Below are 19,432 nucleotides of genomic sequence, written 5' to 3' on the forward strand. Positions count from 1 at the left end.
AGTGGGTAAAAAAAGTAAAAAAACAGTAGGCATCTTTCAGTGTTTTTTATTAATAGATTGATAATTCAGCAAATTAGGCAATAAAATGAGCTTGACAAAAAACCCTGAAAGGTATTTCAAACAATGTAAGTTTGTAGTTTATATGTGGATGGAAAATTAATAAAAAAAAAATTTTTATTTTTTTATATGGGGGGGGGGGCTGCACGGTGGCACAGTTGGTAGCACTGTTGCCTTGCAGCAAGAAGGTCCTGGGTTCGATTCCTGGTCGTTGGTCTTTCTGCATGGACATTTGAGCAAGTTTTACTTAGTGTGTGAGCTTTGAATGTTAAAATAATACATAAACATAAAAAAAAACCTACTTAGAGTGATGTGTGCATAATTGTGTTCTTATTGGTGATTTAATTGAACTAATTACATGCTATGTCATGAGGACAGCAGCAAAAGAGACAGAGAAGTGGAGAGATAAAAAAGATAATAAAGGGATTGAGGGGCCAAATGTTGACAGCATTGATGAGGGAGTCTCAAGACAAAGCGAAAGAACAATGGATAAAAGGAAGAAGAGGAAAGGAGAAAGGAGATCTAAACAGAATACAGAGCAGCTGCTGGGTAATGGGCAAAAAGTATGCACGGACAGGCATAAGGGCAACTTTTTTATTCTGTATTGATCCACTAGGCTTTGGCCGACATCTCCCTCGCTCTTCACACACAAACAGACAACACACTCACTCTCTTTCTTTTGTCTCTGTCTTACGTTCCATCCTTCACAAGTGGCCATGCAGGCCTTAGGTAAATGGATATGTTAAAGTGTTGCACAAACACTAGCTGATATTTATAGACAGTATCGTCCTTGACTGATAAAAGTTCCAGAGAATGAGTTGTGTCAGAGTGCATTTTCACTGGTGAACCTGGAATAACTTGGACCTTTGATACATAGTAAAAATAAGATATTTACATAAACTGCATGAAAATACAAATATGCTTTAACTCTTTCAGGATTACTTTTTTTTTTTTTATTTTACCATTTTTCTAAACGGTATAAGAAGGTGAGAGAAAACCTTACCTATATTTCTGTAATATTTGGTAAATTAATTAATGGATCATTTAGAAATGCTTACCTGTGGGGATCCATCAGATCCTTGTTCCCTGGTCTTTCTAGCTAGTCTTTTCTTCTTCTTATGAAGTGGCTTGGACTCCAGGATCATTTCCTCCAGTTCAAAGGTGGGGTCACAGTTTAGTCTCCGCCTCTTTAAAAAAGACAACAAATGCAAATAAACTTTTAAGGAGATGTTAGACGTTACAAATTCACATGAAACTATAAGAAAAAATCAGATCAGACTGTTGTTCTGCTTCTTCCAAAGCTATTGTGGGTTTATGACTTAAATTAATGAGCCTTGATTTCATTTTTCATCTGACTTTTCCTTTTTTAAATTACTCATCTATGATCAAATATTAATGATGGCTAAAAAATTCTGAATTTGGAATGGGCCTATAATAATATAATAAATAATATAATAAATAATAATAATATAATTTGAAAAACAGACACTGTCGATTTGCAATTGAAGATTTCATTAGTGCTTTTGAAGTATCTGTACAGCTGGACCAATAGACACTGACTACTCTGCACAGAGTTAAAATTAGATCAAGGTCATTACAGCGCCTAGCAAAAATATTTGTAAAATCAGTTTTCACTACAATTGCACCAAAAGGTCATTTGGTGTATATTTCTGCCATCCTTGTAAATATACACATATTTTGTTTGACAATTCTTCTTAGGAAAATAACTAAAGGTAATTTAGATTGGATTAGGAGCAAGGACATTTCCAGTTTTGACAGATATTATTGATTATTGATTGGACTTAAATTCATGCTTTTACTGGGCTTTTCTAACACATTAAGATTTTATCATAACTGTATGTATAGGGCCCATGTTCTGCAGGAAGGCGAGCTTCCACTTCAGTCTTTTACAGCTCCCAGCAGGTGTTCTTCCAGGCTCACCCTTTACAGGTCCTTCTCAAAATATTAGCATATTGTGATAAAGTTCATTATTTTCCATAATGTCATGATGAAAATTTAACATTCATATATTTTAGATTCATTGCACACTAACTGACATATTTCAGGTCTTTTATTGTCTTAATACGGATGGTTTTGGCATACAGCTCATGAAAACCCAAAATTCCTATCTCACAAAATTAGCATATTTCATCCGACCAATAAAAGAAAAGTGTTTTTAATACAAAAAACATCAACCTTCAAATAATCATGTACAGTTATGCACTCAATACTTGGTCGGGAATCCTTTTGCAGAAATGACTGCTTCAATGCGGCGTGGCATGGAGGCAATCAACCTGTGGCACTGCTGAGGTCTTATGGAGGCCCAGGATGCTTCGATAGCGGCCTTTAGCTCATCCAGAGTGTTGGGTCTTGAGTCTCTCAACGTTCTCTTCACAATATCCCACAGATTCTCTATGGGGTTCAGGTCAGGAGAGTTGGCAGGCCAATTGAGCACAGTGATACCATGGTCAGTAAACCATTTACCAGTGGTTTTGGCACTGTGAGCAGGTGCCAGGTCGTGCTGAAAAATGAAATCTTCATCTCCATAAAGCTTTTCAGCAGATGGAAGCATGAAGTGCTCCAAAATCTCCTGATAGCTAGCTGCATTGACCCTGCCCTTGATAAAACACAGTGGACCAACACCAGCAGCTGACACGGCACCCCAGACCATCACTGACTGTGGGTACTTGACACTGGACTTCTGGCATTTTGGCATTTCCTTCTCCACAGTCTTCCTCCAGACTTTGGCACCTTGATTTCCGAATGACATGCAGAATTTGCTTTCATCCGAAAAAAGTACTTTGGACCACTGAGCAACAGTCCAGTGCTGCTTCTCTGTAGCCCAGGTCATGTGCTTCTGCCGCTGTTTCTGGTTCAAAAGTGGCTTGACCTGGGGAATGCGGCACCTGTAGCCCATTTCCTGCACACGCCTGTGCACGGTGGCTCTGGATGTTTCTACTCCAGACTCAGTCCACTGCTTCCGCAGGTCCCCCAAGGTCTGGAATCGGCCCTTCTCCACAATCTTCCTCAAGGTCCGGTCACCTCTTCTCGTTGTGCAGCGTTTTCTGCCACACTTTTTCCTTCCCACAGACTTCCCACTGAGGTGCCTTGATACAGCACTCTGGGAACAGCCTATTCGTTCAGAAATTTCTTTCTGTGTCTTACCCTCTTGCTTGAGGGTGTCAATAGTGGCCTTCTGGACAGCAGTCAGGTCGGCAGTCTTACCCATGACCTGGGGAATGCGGCACCTGTAGCTGATGATTAGGTTCATAGCTCGTTTAGAGACCTTTTTAATGATATGCTAATTTTGTGAGATAGGAATTTTGGTTTTCATGAGCTGTATGCCAAAATCATCCGTATTAAGACAATAAAAGACCTGAAATATTTCAGTTAGTGTGCAATGAATCTAAAATATATGAATGTTAAATTTTCATCATTACATTATGGAAAATAATGAACTTTATCACAATATGCTAATATTTTGAGAAGGACCTGTATATGAATATTAAATTTTCATCATGACATTATGGAAAATAATGAACTTTATCACAATATGCTAATATTTTGAGAAGGACCTGTATTTAAGAACAATCATCTTTCCAATAAACTCTGATCTGTCCCTGCTAAAGAAGCCCTCTGACCAGAATACATTCTTCCACATTTGCTGTGTTCCCCACATGGCTTATTTAATCTTATACTGAGGTTAAATGATCTTCTTTATCTACATCTATTTAATATTAGGTAACTTTTCCAGATTAATTAGAGGTATCAGAGGGTGTCAATATACAAAACCAAACCATACTTTTAACCTTGGTATTTGTAAAAAAAAATCAAATAAATAAAAACCATGTAGCATTTTCCTTCACAATACTTCACAATAATGTGCCACTTTGTGTTTGTCCATCACACAACGACAACATGTGAGAACATTTAAAGGAGTTTGTCTTTCCGAGGCCTTTATATGAAACCTTGTCAAATTTATGATTGGGTTTCATTACAGACCTTTAGTTACAAGCTACATAAATAAACCCCACTCCAGCCAGCAAATTATACATTACCAACATATGCTGTTTATGTAGAAATCATAATTTTTCTGTGTTTTTAGAATGGAGAAGATTTACCTGCTTCTGGATGCTGAAAACACAGTTTGCAATTTTGCCAAATCCGTATGCACAGCAAGCAGGGCAGGCAAATTCAAATAAAGCTAATATTTATGCTCAGTGGGAGACTCGATTCAGGCCACCAGGGTGTGGTGTTTACAGCCTGACAGAGAAACGTGATTTAGATTGGATGGTAGTTTTATTTGGCTGTACCTACAGCCTCACATATTTGTAAATGTAGGATAAATAATATATATAAAGTAGTTTTAAATGGATGATTTTATTTATTGAGGGAAATCCAACATGTCTCTATGTGAAAATATAGTACTCTCGTTTCTTTAAGTAACAATAAATTAACCAATTAACCACATTTTTGGTTTAATTTCACTAAGAACAACCAGGATTGATTACTGCCAGATATGTAAAATCAAGAAAAAACTTAAATATAACCTGTCTGACAACATAAAGTAAGGTAAAGGATCTCAAAAAGAAACACATCATGCCCTGATCTAAATAAAATCAGAGAGAACACATAAGAACCCAAGTCATCGACATCAATCCGCCTGGAAAGTGTTACAAAACCATTTCTAAGGCTTTGGACTTCAAGTGAAGAAAGATGAGAGCTATTATCCACACAAGGACAAAACATGGAACAGAGGAACATTCCTAGGAGTGACTGGTTGACCAGAATTACTCCAAGAGTGCTTTGATTACTCATCTTGTGTGTCACAAAAGAACTAAGAACAACCTCACTTGATTCAGATAAGATCAGTGGTCCCAGTTTAACAGGAAATAAATAAATAGAATGCAACTTTCTGGAAGGTCTGTATCCTTTTATATCTGCCATAAAACTACCACAGTATTTCAAAATAATTTCATAATGCCAGTCAAGGTGTGATGGTATTGGCCTTGCTTCAGGACCTGCATGACTTGCCACAATAATGGAACCATAAATTCCATAAGGAGAATGTCTGGCCATCCGTTTGTGACCTTAAGCCCCATCATACTTGGGATATGCAAAAGAACAATGATCCAAAGCACAGCATGTCCACCTCTGAATGGGTAAAAAAAAAAAAACTACAAAAAAACAGCAATAAAAAGGAAAGCTTAGAATCAGTAAAAGCCTGTACTTGAATCCAAATGATACAATGTGGTATGATCTTAAACAGAAGGTTTCTCCCCGAAAACCCTTCAATGTGGCATAATTTAAATAAATTGTGCAATGAGCAGGGGTCAAGATTCTACCAAAGGCATTTACAAACTGCATTTTGCATTTAGGTTGTATTTAGGTTCTCTTTGTCCAATATTAAAATGTATTTAGTTATCTGCAACATCAAAGTGAGTAAAAAAAGCAAGAACAGGACAAATTGCTAAGGATGCACAAACATTTTTAAGGCACTGTATATATTAAGTAAAATAGAGAATTGGAGTAGTCACAACATGATTTCCAGGAATTAAAATAGTAGAATAAAAGTTCAACAGCATTTGTGTGAACATTTTGCTGTGTAATACAACTAGTCAGTCAGTTCTGATTCTCACATTGGGAATAAAGCCTGGAGGAAGCTGTTTGCTGAGCACTGCATCCCAGTTGACATCCGACATGTAGTCCAGATCTTGGAGCTCTGCAAGACAGGATATGCGCTTCTGGACATCGATGCACAGCAACTGGAGGAGAGAAAAAAAGATTAGAGTCAGAATGATTGTGTATAAGTTGCGATCAGAGTCCCACTGAGACACTGACGTGAAGAATGAGTCCAGGGATGAGGGAGGGACATAAAACAAGAGGGAGAAAGACACAGATGTATCTTCAGAAGTTAGGCAGGCTGGAGGGAGTGGGAGATAAATACCAAAACTGGGAGAAGATAGAAGGAGATGAAAATAAAATAAAATGCATTCAGGTACCACATTTTAGTGCAGATAATTCAGTGGCCTGAGAGGTATGAAAGATGAAAGACAAATGTATTGAGCATGGCATTTTCCTTTTCATTCTCACTTTCTTTTTCCCTAACTCTTTTCCTCCCTCTTGCACACACACACACACACACACACACACACAAACCCACAGACTTTCACATGCAACAGGAATGCCAATGAGCCCAGAGGAGTCTGGGCACGAAGCAATGCAACAGTTTGACTGCAGTGAAGTGCTGGCAAGGGAAAACGATTAAGCAACAGACAGACTTTTAGTTTGGCAAACACATTTAAATGATGAGAACATTTTTGGGACAATGAACATTAAAACCTGTAGTCTCTTATCTTGCTTAAGCTGGTATATTGAGACATCTGTCTTGTCGAACTCGAAAGAAGGAAAAGTTGACGCCAGCTAATCAGCACAAAATGCCTCCCTTCACCACAGTGGACTTTGACAAACCTTTACAGAAATTGGCTGTGTTGGAGATGAAAATCCATCGACTAAAAGTGAATGTGGAGGTGAATATGGGGCACAGCGATGATTCAACTCTGCCTGTGATCCCAAACAGTGACAGCCAGCTCAACGATTCAGCTGGCAATCAGTACTCTGATTGCCAGCTGAGTCTTTTTCTTGCTCTGCTCTCGGTGGAGGACGCACGCGTTTTCTCTCCCTCCCTCTTGCCTGCTTCTGCTTCTGCATTTGCTTTTGTCTGTGTTTTTCTCAGAGCCTCACTTTACAAATCTTCCAAACTTGCAAATTATGGATTTGGTCAACTGGTCTCTCAATGCAATTGATCAAATTTTTTCCACGGGAAGACAGGGTAAAGAATGACCCTCTTGCCCAGCCGGTACATTCTTCTCTGGATACAAAATGGATTCCTGGCAACAGTGGAAGATTGTGTGCTTGACTACAATGTCAGTTGAGGACACAGAAGACGTTTATATATTTGGATTTTTGATTACAGGATTTCTTCCTTTTGGAGCCGGCGGTTACCTGACTTATCGAGTGAGTAGCAAAACGTCGGCAGCTGTTCAAAGCATCCCAAAGCTGTCTGTGATGTTGGATGGAATCTGCAGAGCGATCAATGCTCAGACTGAATAGTTAAGAGAGCTAAGCCGCAAGCTAGATACGGTTCTTGAACAGAATCGTAGCCTGGAAGCAGCTTTTGGACTCAAGGGTGAAAGGATTTAATCATGGAGAAGGTTGTTCGCTCCAGAACTGCGGGAAAGTCCCAGAAATTTGGATATTTGGATTGCAATTGAGAGATAACAGTAAAAACTCTTAAAGTGGTTGGAAATCCACACAACTGCTTGAACCAGAACACTTTTATTGTTTGTCTAAATCAGGTGCCCCAACGTGGCCTTGGCAACTGGCTATCGACAAAATATCTCCTGGATGTTATGTAAACATGGTGCTCTTTCCCAGCACCCCCAAACAGCTGTGACCCTGATAAGACTTTGCGGCCGATTGAGAAAACGTCCATCTCTCTCCTCAAGGACAATGGCGCTCTATCTGTGTTGACAGTCTAATTCTTGCACACACACTCACAGTTATATATTTGCACTATCAGGATTCCACCACACTTATGCAAAATCTTTTCTTCTTGTGTGTTACTTAGCCCTGCACCTAAATTTGTGATTTCATTACTTTTCCATAGATTTTTAGTTTTATCCGAAGGATTACCAGCGAAAACCAAACATTATTAGTAATAGAAAATTTGGACTATAGCTTACACCAATGACCCTGCTTTCTTAGTTAGACTACAATGGACTATTATTACTTAGTTCAACTTCAGTACCAGTAAAAGCAATATATTATTAGCACCTGATGTGTATTAAAGCTGTTTTGTACCAGTGACTCAGCTTCCCTAGTTAGAATTCAGTGGAATGATGAGGCGATCAATATTTTCTTTTAGCTTAAGATGCTTTATTATTAAGAGTGGCTTGGAACCAATTTCTACCGGTAAACCCGGAAGGATTATTAATTATTATTACTCCCAAGGATTATTAGTGTCATTTGATTTGTTTTTTTATGTTCTGTATCATTGTAATGTTTTTCCTCATGTACAGCACTTCAAATGCCTTGATGCTAAAAAGCGCTATATAAAAAATCTTGACACAGATAGGTAGGTTTATACTTGAGAATAAACCTACCAGCAAACCCCCCAGGCATGTTTTAGGCGCATGCCCAAACAATCAAGGTGGACGACTCACTGGAAGAGCTCAGCAATTAAATAAATTAGAATGGCCAGAATTACAGAGAAATGTCCCTGTTTCCCCTGGGAAAAGGACACTTCGACAGCAAGCTGCTGTCACAACTGTGAGTGAGACAGCTGGAAATAATGGAATTCCCCTCCAAAACAGATTTGCTCCACTACAGAATGAAAACCAGGAAAATGATCCATCTTCTGAGAACAATAAAAGGTTTGAGAACAACCTTCATTCTAAACAGTCTTCTCCTAAGCTGCCAGAGAAAAAGCGCCCCACCAGACCAAGAACTCTAATAGTGGGCAACAGGATGTGGATGGGATTAAAAACATCTGCAACAAGAAAAACACAGAAGTTATGATTGGTACCAGTAACGTGGTGTCCAATATCTCAGAGAATATTCTTGCAAGCCCTGAAAACAGCAATTATCAAACCTCTATTGAAAAAGAGCAACTTGGATGAGCTGCTACTGCAGAACTACAGGCCTATTTCAAGCCTCCCCTTCATCAGCAAGATTATTGAAAAAGCTGTGTTTCAGCAGTTAAACAACTTCCTAACAATGACCAGCCGCTTCGATGTCTTCCAGTCAAGCTTCCGTGCTCACCACATTACAGAGACTGCTCTTGTCAAGGTGTTCAATGACATCCGTATAAATGCAGACTGTGGAAGAACCACAGTGCTGGTATTGTTGGACCTTAGTGCCGCATTCAACACTGCTGGTCACTCCATTTTATTAGAGTGCCTGGAAAACTGGGTCAGCCTTTCTGGTACAGCACTCAATTTGTTTAAATCCTATTTGAAGGACAGGGACTTTTTTGTGTCAGTAGGTAACTTTACATCAGAGACCACAAAAATCACGTGGCGTTCCCCAAGGGTCCATCTTAGGGCCCCTCCTATTCAATATCTACATGCTACCCCAACTCAGATTTTAATAAACAACAACGTAAGTTATCATAACTATGCAGACGACACACAGCTATACGTTACGATGTCACCAGGTGACTATGAACCCATTGGCTCACCCACTGGCTCCCTGTAGCTCAGAGAATGGACTTTAAAATACTTCTGTTAGTCTATAAATTACTGAATGGCTTAGCACCAAAATACATTACAGACTTGTTGTCAATGTATCAACCACCCAGACCTCTCAGGTCTTCCGGCTCAAATCTACTCTGCATACCCAGAACCAGAACCAAACATGGAGAAGCAGCTTTTAGTTCTTATGGTGCATTCAAACTGAATGCGGATTCTGCGATAGCAGCGGCCGATTTACATATTATCCCTATGTAGAGGCGCGTTCAGGAGCGGCGCGGTGTGAAGGAGATAGAGGACGCGGCGCGCCAAGCGAAGCGGGAGCGATGGACGAGTTGAAAAATCTGAACTTTTTCCTAAATTCGCATCGCGTCAACCAATCAGGGACTGGATGTGGCTGTGACGTAGGGTGAAAGACCACAGCAGAGAAGAAGTGGTTGTCAGTGAAGATGGAGGACCAGATCATAGTGGCGGTGTGCGGCAAGCCAGAGTTGTATGACTTAATTAATTACTTTTACCAAGACAAGTACAGAAAGGACCTGTCCTGGTTATGTTTAGGCACAAATATCTTATATTTAGGAAATGTGGACATTAAAAATCGGCTGTTTTTTTTTACTGAGCTGAGATTTATTTACTCACCGAAGACAGATAGACAGGCGTTCAGCAGCGGGGATATAGTGTAGTTGGTGTCCCGGAGGCCGATTTGTCTCCCAACACGGGACAGCAGATCTTCGAGCTGGGTCCTGGATAGACGGAAGTGCCGCTCAAATCAACCGTCATCCAGACGCAGCTCCTGGAGTAGGTGGTGATAATCTCCGAACTGTTCCCGTCCCTGAAGAATCTGGTGAACCAAGGGACGTCAACGTCGGTGGTGTTTTTCGGCTCTCCACAGGTAAAACACCGTAATTATCCGTGAAATCCATGTCCGCCATGTTCAGTTGAAACCAGCAAGCAGCAGATGGAAGCTCCTCCTATTTGATGACGCGGCGAAGCGTTGCCGCTTGTTGCCATATGCCAACGCGGAGTTCACGCGGAATGTCAAGCAGGCAAAAGCACACAAATGAGGCGAAATATTTGCAGAATCTGCATTCGGTGTGAACACACCATTATGCTCCACTAATCTGGAATAAACTCCTAGAAAACTGTAAAAGCCCCGAAACCCTAAGTTGCTTTTAAATCAAGATTAAAAACGTATTTGTTTAGAGTGGCCTTTGAATGTGTTATCTAAACATTATTAGTTAAGTTTTCAGTCCAATTTTCCTTTTGTTTTCTTATCCATTATTCTATTCTCTTTATTTTTTTAATTACCTCTATAGTTTGATTTTCTGTATCATTATGTCTTCTGTATCATTATTCCTTCTGTTGTTTGATTTTCTGTATCATTGTAATGTTTTTCCTTATGTACAGCATCTTGAGTGCCTTGTTGCTGAAAAGCGCTATATAAATAAACTTGACTTGACTATTCACACCGGGATAGTCCTTTGGTCCGTGTGTTTGTTCCGGACAAAAAACATATTTTTTTTCATTTGGTGCAGTTCACAAACTATAACTTGTAAACCAAGCCATGCGGGTGACAATCATTGCTACCACTGGACAAAAATGACGGGGGTGGAACGGGCACAGACCCGTAAATGGAGGAAAGCAACTTTGGAAGTCCTGCAAGCAGCCCCTTTGTTCTGCATATTTGTGTTGTTATTACAGCTGCAATATCATTGTGAGGGTCAAGAGCAGCTCATTCAACACAGATTTCGCAACGTTCCATTTTTAATTTTGGAACCTCGTCGGAGAATGCGTGCTGCTGGCTGAAGGAGAAGCTGTGCTCTGCAACAAGCTAAAACATGCAGACAACAGTGTTGCTAAGCAACGGATCATGGTTCAGGTAAGATTTAATTTACGATGGCTTGTTAAGTCCAAAGATACGGATGTTTTCTGTAGCTGAGTCAAATCGAGGACGGTTTGCATTCACACCAGAAGCAAACCGCACCAGAGTTTGTTTGGAAATGGACCGAGATCACCTCAAAAAAGGAGGTCTTGTTGGCTGTTGTTTGGTCGTCACTAGAGTTTGTTTGAGTGTATTCAGACCTGCACAAAAGGTCTGGACTAATGGTGAAACAAACTCTGCCTGGTGTGTACTCACACCAGTCACTTTAGGTCCAGTTAAAGCGAACCAAAAGGGGCTGGTATGAATGTAATGGGTATAAGAAATACTTAGATTATTGTATTGAAATTCCTGCAAAAATATGTGTTATGGTTGACCTGTGATGGGTGTCTTTTAGCACACCCTACTGGCGTGCTAAAATGGCTATAAATGTGACAGGAAACTGGAAATTCCCCCACAGTCTAACATCCTGCTGTGGTACGTCATGCAGTTCGATTCTCTTCAAGAAAAGTATTATAAAGTATACTAAAAAGTTAATATGAGATTTATTGTAATATACACAGTCATGTAGCAACATTGAAAAAGTTTCCCCATAGTATTTTTGTTTTGTATGTGTTGCTGTCATACTAAATTTAGTGTTACTTTTCATATAGATATCCATGCCACTAGAGGAGCTAACCACATCATGTTGGTGCTCTGAACCACTCATTTGCAGGTAATTATGTTACACTAAGTGTTCTGAGTTAAGTCAAGGATGTTCCGAAGTTCGTATATGGTATTGCACAATGACCGCCATTTCACGACGAGACAACGTGGCCTGCTGTATTTTCTGTGTACCACCAAGGGGTGCTGTAGAGCAGTTTAATAATTCATTTTGACTGCTGTCTGTATTTTTTTTATTTTCTAATTCCTTATTTCATATATAAAAACTATATTAAAAAAAAGGATGTAATAGGTTAAAACAGAGTTAAAAACAGATTGTATTAAATGAATTGTAAAACCATTGTGTAAAAACCACTATACGACCACATGTTAAAAAGAATACTGTTAAAACCATTGTAAGAACGATTTGGAAATTCTACACAATCTCTTTAACTTCCTGATGTGATATCCATGCCAGTAGAGGAGCTAACCACATCATGTTTGTGTTTTAAACCACTCATTTACAGTAAAATACCACCTCATCCAATCCATTGGCCTTTGAGAGTGTTTATGACGGGAATGGTCCACAATGGTTACATGAATATACCCTAAGTAACTTTAGTATAGGATTTTTGCAAAACTTGGGTAGCGCTTACATAAAATTCCATAGCAATTGTACCGATGTCCAAGGTAATCTAGATGCTAACTATGGAAATATGCTGCACTATGGAATTTTTTTGAAAAGTCCAAAAAATTTGTTGCATCCTAATTAAGCCAGAGATCATACTGAATATGCTACAGTGTCAACGATGTAGAAAGAAAATACTGGATTTAATTCAGTAAAATGCTAGTCAGATACTCATAAGAGGGACTGGCGTATAAGGATATAAAACTGTAAAAGCACTATATTTAGCATATTGACAAGGTAAGGTAAGGTAAGGTAAGGTAAGGTAAGGTCATTTATATAGCACTATTCAGCAACGAGACACTAAAAGCGCTGTACATACAATTGCAATACAATCACAAAGCAAATAAACACAGATACAGACACAGAAAAACAAATCAAATGATAAAATCAAACAACAGAGGTCATTTAAAAAAGTAAAATGAAATAAAATAAAGAGACTAGAATGATGGACAAGAAAATGAAAGGAAAATTGGACTGAAAATGCAACTAATCATGCCTAAATGGCACAATCAAAGGCCACTCTAAACAAATAAGTTTTTAATCTTGATTTAAAGCAACTTAGGGTTTCGGCGCTTTTACAGATTTCTGGCAGTTTATTCCAGATTAGTGGAGCATAAGAACTAAAAGCTGCTTCTCCATGTTTAGTTCTGGTTTTGGGTATGCAGAGTAGATTTGAGCGAGATGACCTGAGAGGTCAGGGTGGTTGATACACTGACAACAAGTCAGTAATGTATTTTGGTGCTAAGCCATTCAGTGATTTATAGACTAACAGAAGTATTTTAAAGTCTATTCTCTGAGCTACAGGGAGCCAGTGTAGGGACTTTAGAACCGGGGTGATGTGCTCCACTTTCTTAGTTCTAGTGAAGACGCGGGCAGCAGCGTTCTGGATCAACTGCAGCAGTCTGATCAACTTTTTAGGCAGACCTGTGAAGACACCGTTGCAGTAATCAATTCTACTAAAGATGAACGCATGAATTAGTTTTTCAAGGTCCTGCTGAGACATTAATCCTTTAATCCTGGAGATGTTCTTTAGGTGATAGAAGGCCGACCTTGTTACTGTCTTTATGTGTCTCTGAAGGTTCAGGTCTGAGTCCATCACTACACTCAGGTTTCGAGCCTGACTGGTGGTTTCTGGCTGTATTAACTGAAGCTGTGTGCTAACTTTTAAACGCTATTCCTTTGGTCCAAAGATTATTACTTCAGTTTTGTTTTGATTCAGCTGAAGAAAATTTAGGGCCATCCATAAATTGATTTCTTCTAAGCATTTACCCAGCTCTTGAACGGGTTCATGGTCACCTGGCGACATCGTAACGTATAGCTGTGTGTCGTCTGCATAGGTATGATAACTTACGTTGTTGTTTATTAAAATCTGAGTTAGGGGGAGCATGTAGATATTGAATAGGAGGGGCCCTAAGACAGACCCTTGGAGAACGCCACATGTGATTTTTGTGGTCTCTGATGTAAAGTTACCTACTGACACAAAAAAGTCCCTGTCCTTCAAATAGGATTTAAACCAGTTGAGTGCTGTACCAGAAAGGCCAACCCAGTTTTCCAGGCGCTCTAATAAAATGGAGTGATCAACAGTGTCAAATGCTGCACTAAGGTCCAATAATACTAGCACTGTGGTTCTTTCACAGTCTGCATTTATACGGATGTCATTGAACACCTTGACAAGAGCAGTCTCTGTACTGTGGTGAGCAGGAAGCCTGACTGGAAGACATCAAAGCGGTTGGTCGTTGTTAGGAAGTTGTTTAACTGCTGAAACACAGCTTTTTCAATAATCTTACTGATGAAGGGGAGGTTTGATATAGGCCTGTAGTTCTGTAGTAGCAGCTTGTCCAAGTTGCTCTTTTTCAATAGAGGTTTGATAATTGTTGTTTTCAGGGCCTGGGGGAAAACACCTTACAAAAGGGAAATGTTTATTATTTGAGTTAAATCAGATGTTATTACAGGCAAAGCTTTCTTAAGGAAAGCTGTGGGTAAAACATCGAGACAGCAGGAAGAAGAGCTTAGTTGCTGTACGATTTCTTCTAAGATTTTGCAGTTTATTTGGTGAAATTGGGAAATTTTGTCAAAATCAGTTCTAGTTGGAGACAACATTGGTACTGGAGTTGATGTGGATGTGCTGACTGCCTCTCTGATCTTTTGGGTTTTTTCAGTAAAGAATTTAGCAAATTCATTGCAGGCCCTGGGAGAGTGGAGTTCAGATGCTGCAGTTACAGGAGGGTTTGTTAACCTGTTGACCGTGACAAATAATGCACGAGCATTGTTAATGTTTTGCTGATGATCTCAGAAAAGAAGGATTCCCTTGCATTTTTCAGTTGTAGGTCATATCTGTATAGTCTCTCTTTATAGATAATATAGTGAACCTGGAGTCCAGTCTTTCGCCACCTGCGTTCAGCTTTTCGACACTCCTTTTTTTCACTTCTGACTGGTGGAGCACTTCTCCATGGAGACATTTTCTTCCCAGAAACGACTTTCACTTTAATTGGAGCAATTGAATCAATGATGTCCGAGATTTTAGAATGAAAGTTATCTACCAGCTCACCTACAGTGTTTCAGGGCAAAGTGGTGGTAGAAGAGTAAATCTGGTTAAAGGTTTCAGCAGCACCGTCCTTAAAGATGCGTTTTCTTATCATGTCTCTTTGGCAAACTGAGTCATTGCAGATGATGCTTTCAAAAATAACAGAAAAGTGGTCAGATAGAGCAACATCAGTTACAGACACCTTGGAAATGTTTAGACCCTTAGTGATGATCAAGTCCAAAATATGTCCCTGTTTGTGCGTTTGCTGTTCAACATGTTGAGTCAAACCAAAATTTCTAAGAGTGTCACATAGATCTATTGTACTTCTGTCTTCAGGATTGTCCATGTGAATGTTGAAGTCTCCCACAATAATTAAACAGTCATAATAAACACAAATAACAGATAAGAGCTCATTAAAATCACTGATAAAGTTTGTTTTGGACTTAGGAGGCCTGTAAATATTCAAGAACATGGTTCGGACAGGGCTCTTTACCCGGAGAGCCAAATATTCAAAAGAGTCAAATTTGCCCAGAAATAATTTTTTACACTCTAATAAATCTTTAAACAAAGTGGCCACACCTCCACCTTTTCTATGCTGTCTGCTCTCACAAATAAAATTGTAGTTCGGAGGCGTCGCCTCTATCAGAATGGGAGCTTCATTAAATTCATGTAACCATGTTTCTGTTAAAAACATAACATCAAGATCGTGGTCAGTAATGAAGTTATTGATTAAAAATAATTTTCCTGACAGAGATCTAATGTTCAGTAAAGCCAGTTCATATGACTTAGTTGCTGATATTAACTTTGTGTCTGGTTGTACCTGACAGTTTATGGCTTTTTTTAATTGTTTATTACTGTCTCTTATCCTTTTGGCTCTGTTCTTTCTGTCACGTATAAGCACAGAGATTTTACAACTATCTCCTATTAGGGGCCCTTTAATGTTATTAGAATCCAGTAAAGCAAAAAGTGGGCTCAGTGGGGAGATGGGAGAGTTCTGTGCGGTCTGGGTCGGGGTCTGGGGTGAGGGGGGGGTTTACCGGGGGTGTCGATCTGGGTTTGGGGGGATGGGGTTATAATGGGGGGGTCCACTTCTCCTGTGGATTTCAACAGGGAGACCTTTTGTGATGACCTCTCTTTCTCACCCAACTGGCTGAATGTTTCTGCTGGAGCTGTTGTAGGCAGCGTTATCATTGTTGTTGATACTCCATGTTCTCTGCTGAATGTCGAAGCTGCTGGTGGATTATTTACTGAAAAGAAGAGATTAGATGTGAGACGTCTGGCTCCTGGCTTGTTCAAACAGAAACCATCTTGCTTGAAGAGTTGTCTTTTTTCCCCCAAAAATATTAAAGTTGTCAATGAAGTTCACAGGTGTGGTAGCACATGTTTTTTTCAACCACTTATTAATCATCAGAAGTCTGGAAAAAACCTCATCTCCACAGAAAATCGGTGCAAAGGGTCCGCTGAGAAACACCTTGATATTGAGACCTCCAACAATATTCTGAAGACGAGTGAAATCCTCCTTCAGTCTTTCTGATTTTTTCTTAGCCACGTCATCCATGGCTCCACAGTGTATAATAAGGTTTTCTAGAGACGGGCGCTTTTCTGGGATTGCAAGAATATTCTCTGAGATATCAGAAACCACGTTACTGGTACCAATCATAATTTCTGTGTTCTTCTTGTTGCAAAAGTTCATCCACAGCTGTGTTGCCCATTATTAGGGTTCTTGGTCTGGTGGGGCGCTTTTTCTCTGGCAGCTTAGGAGAAGACTGTTTAGAATGAAGGTTGTTCTCAAACCTTTTATTGTTCTCAGAAGATGGATCATTTTCCTGGTTTTCATTCTGTAGTGGAGCAAATCTGTTTTGGAGGGGAATTCCATTATTTCCAGCTGTCTCACTCCTATCAGTTGTTGTGACAGCAGCTTGCTGTCGAAGTCTCCTTTTCCCAGGGGAAACGGGGACATTTCTATGTAATTCTGGCCATTCTAATTTATTTAATTGCTGAGATCTTCAAGTGAGTCGTCCACCTTGATTTTTTGGACATGTCCCTAAAACATGCCAGGGGGGTCTGCCGGTAGGTTTATTCTCAGTGTCCTGATTGCCGGCTGAGTTGTTGAGCCAGCTGTCACTGTTTGCGATCACAGGCAGAGTTGAATCATCATTTTACCCCATATTCATCTCCACATTCACTTCTAGTCGATGGATTTTCATCTCCAAACTAGCCAATTTCTGTAAAAGTTTGTCGAAGTCCTCTGTGGTGAAGGGAGGCATTTTGTGCTGATTAGCTGGCGTCAACTTGTCCTGCTTTCGAGTTCAATTATAAAAACATCAAAGTCCTTTAAAAAAATAAAATAATAATAATAATCCTTGGGAGTCGCTGGTAAGAAGTTGTTTTAGTCCAATATTTCCGTAATTTTGGCTAAGAGATAAAAAGTTAGGAGTAAAAGAATGCAAGCAAGCAGGGAGTTTAGGGCAAAACCGTCTGAGCAGGCAGAGAGACGAAAGTGGAAAATAAGCTTTTGTTTTATTCAAATATCAGGAACAAAAAGTTTGGTCAAAACTTTTGAGCCCTCTTTCGCAATTCCTCTGTGACTCACTAAGCGTTTTGATTCTGCTGCATGATTAGAATTCTAAAGCCTCTCTGCAAAACAAGAAAAGTGACAACAACAACAGTGACCCCCTTATAAGGACTCTGTGGCTGGGTACTGCAAATAAGCATATCAGTCCTTGGGGAAAATAATCAACAGTGACTAACAAGATCAGCGTGAAGAAGTAAAGGTTTATATGCTAACATCACAATGCAGGCAAGTGGTTTCTTTAGAGTTACCTAGTATCATCGTACCTTGTCTACTGAAAAAAAAGACCCTTTTGATATTATTCTAATCTTATGCTAATAAACTTGAATAAACATTAATAGAGATGCACCTTTCTGAGAAGAGACTTCATTTCCAAGGACCAAGCCGCAGGGTAGGTGGGATGGACTTTGTGGAACATTTGAAGAATTTCATTAGATGGTGTGTTGGATCTCATCACAAACGGTCTCTGAAATAACAACAAAAAGTGGAGAGGGGAGGAGAAGAGATTATACAACTTGTATTCATGCCGTGCACTCATTCTGGAGATGTATTATTATTATTTTGTAATAAAACATATTTGTCCCACACTTTCTCCTTTCTGATTTTTTTTCATGATCTTTCTGTACCGCTTGCTCATACTTTTTATGGTCTCATTTTCTGCTCTGTTAGAGACAAATGACAACATTGAGGACAAGGGGAATAAGGGGTGAAGTAAGGTAAAAAATGTATTTGGATCAAACAAAGTTTATCAAGATTGAGAGGTGAAAACACAGCGCAAGACAAAAACAATGCATTTTGTAATTTTTCCTGGTTACAGTTTTCCTGGTTACAACCTAACATTCCAATTGCTATTATTTTGTTAACTCACTGTGTAGTTAAATAGTGTACTGAAATGTAATGGAGGTTGGAAAAAATAAAACAAATTGACAAGAACTGATTTGTACCTCTGCAGAGCTCAGCACCTTGCAGCTAATGGTCAGACAAAGGTGAAATGAAGTGAGGCATTAATGTAGTGAGAGGGGGCAGACCAGCTTAAGAAAGAGAGTTTATGTACAAGTCTTGATAAAATTTAAAGCCTTGTGAAAATAGCTTCCCCCAAGGCCCCTTTACTGTGGATTACGACTGCCCTACTGTCTCCAGTATGGGGTAAGAACGCTGTCAAAAACAATGTATATGTAAAGACGGAAATGTGTGCATATTAGTCAATAGTTGTGCATAAGTAAAATCCAAAAGAGGTATTGTATATTTTCTCTATAAAAATACAAAATAAAATGTTACAGCTTCAAGAAATTGCAAACACAAAGTTCAAGTTCACAGTTGTGGTTTATTCTTTATGAATACAATATGCTATAACAGTTTGTGAATACGATTTCTTTTCTATGAGAATATGAATTTACATCAGCGACTTGGTGTCATGTGATCTCAGGCTCAGAATATAGTGGGTGGAGTTATACAATGATGTACAGTACGTGGCAGTATGAACCTCTGAATTTGTTGCGAACCGCCAGCAGAAGAAGAGAAGAAGAAGAAGCAGCAGCACTAGCGCTAAGATGACGGACCAAGAAACTACGGTCTTTACATACACATTGTTTTTGACAGCGATCTTACCCCATACTCCAGGATCTCCAAGAATGTTCAAAAGTAGACAGATATCTGGGTATTTGAGAAACATATTCTGTGTAAAAGTTTGGATGACCCTAATGTGCTCTTAGTACTTGGCATATGTTTTTTCCAGCACAGTAATGTTTCGTCAAGGTCTGTGGAGTTTCCTTACAAAAACCAGGTTTTGCACCTCCACCATCAGTTTCAGCCAAGGAGT

The 19,432-nt window shown here is 39.4% G+C and overlaps 1 protein-coding gene across 1 annotated transcript in view; it reads right to left on the reverse strand.

The window, feature by feature from the left end:
* stk32a (serine/threonine kinase 32A) overlaps window positions 1-19,432 on the reverse strand; it is a 126,852-nt gene that overhangs the window by 12,184 nt on the left and 95,236 nt on the right. Inside the window, exons 9-11 of the mRNA XM_047378211.1 lie at window positions 17,963-18,079; window positions 5,697-5,822; window positions 1,116-1,244 (exon numbers count right to left, since the gene is read on the reverse strand). Of these exons, the coding sequence (XP_047234167.1) occupies window positions 1,116-1,244; window positions 5,697-5,822; window positions 17,963-18,079 (372 nt within the window). The remainder of the gene's footprint in view (window positions 1-1,115; window positions 1,245-5,696; window positions 5,823-17,962; window positions 18,080-19,432) is intronic.

The sequence above is a fragment of the Girardinichthys multiradiatus genome, chromosome 11 (genome assembly GCF_021462225.1).
Source record: "Girardinichthys multiradiatus isolate DD_20200921_A chromosome 11, DD_fGirMul_XY1, whole genome shotgun sequence".
Classification (NCBI taxonomy): domain Eukaryota; kingdom Metazoa; phylum Chordata; class Actinopteri; order Cyprinodontiformes; family Goodeidae; genus Girardinichthys; species Girardinichthys multiradiatus.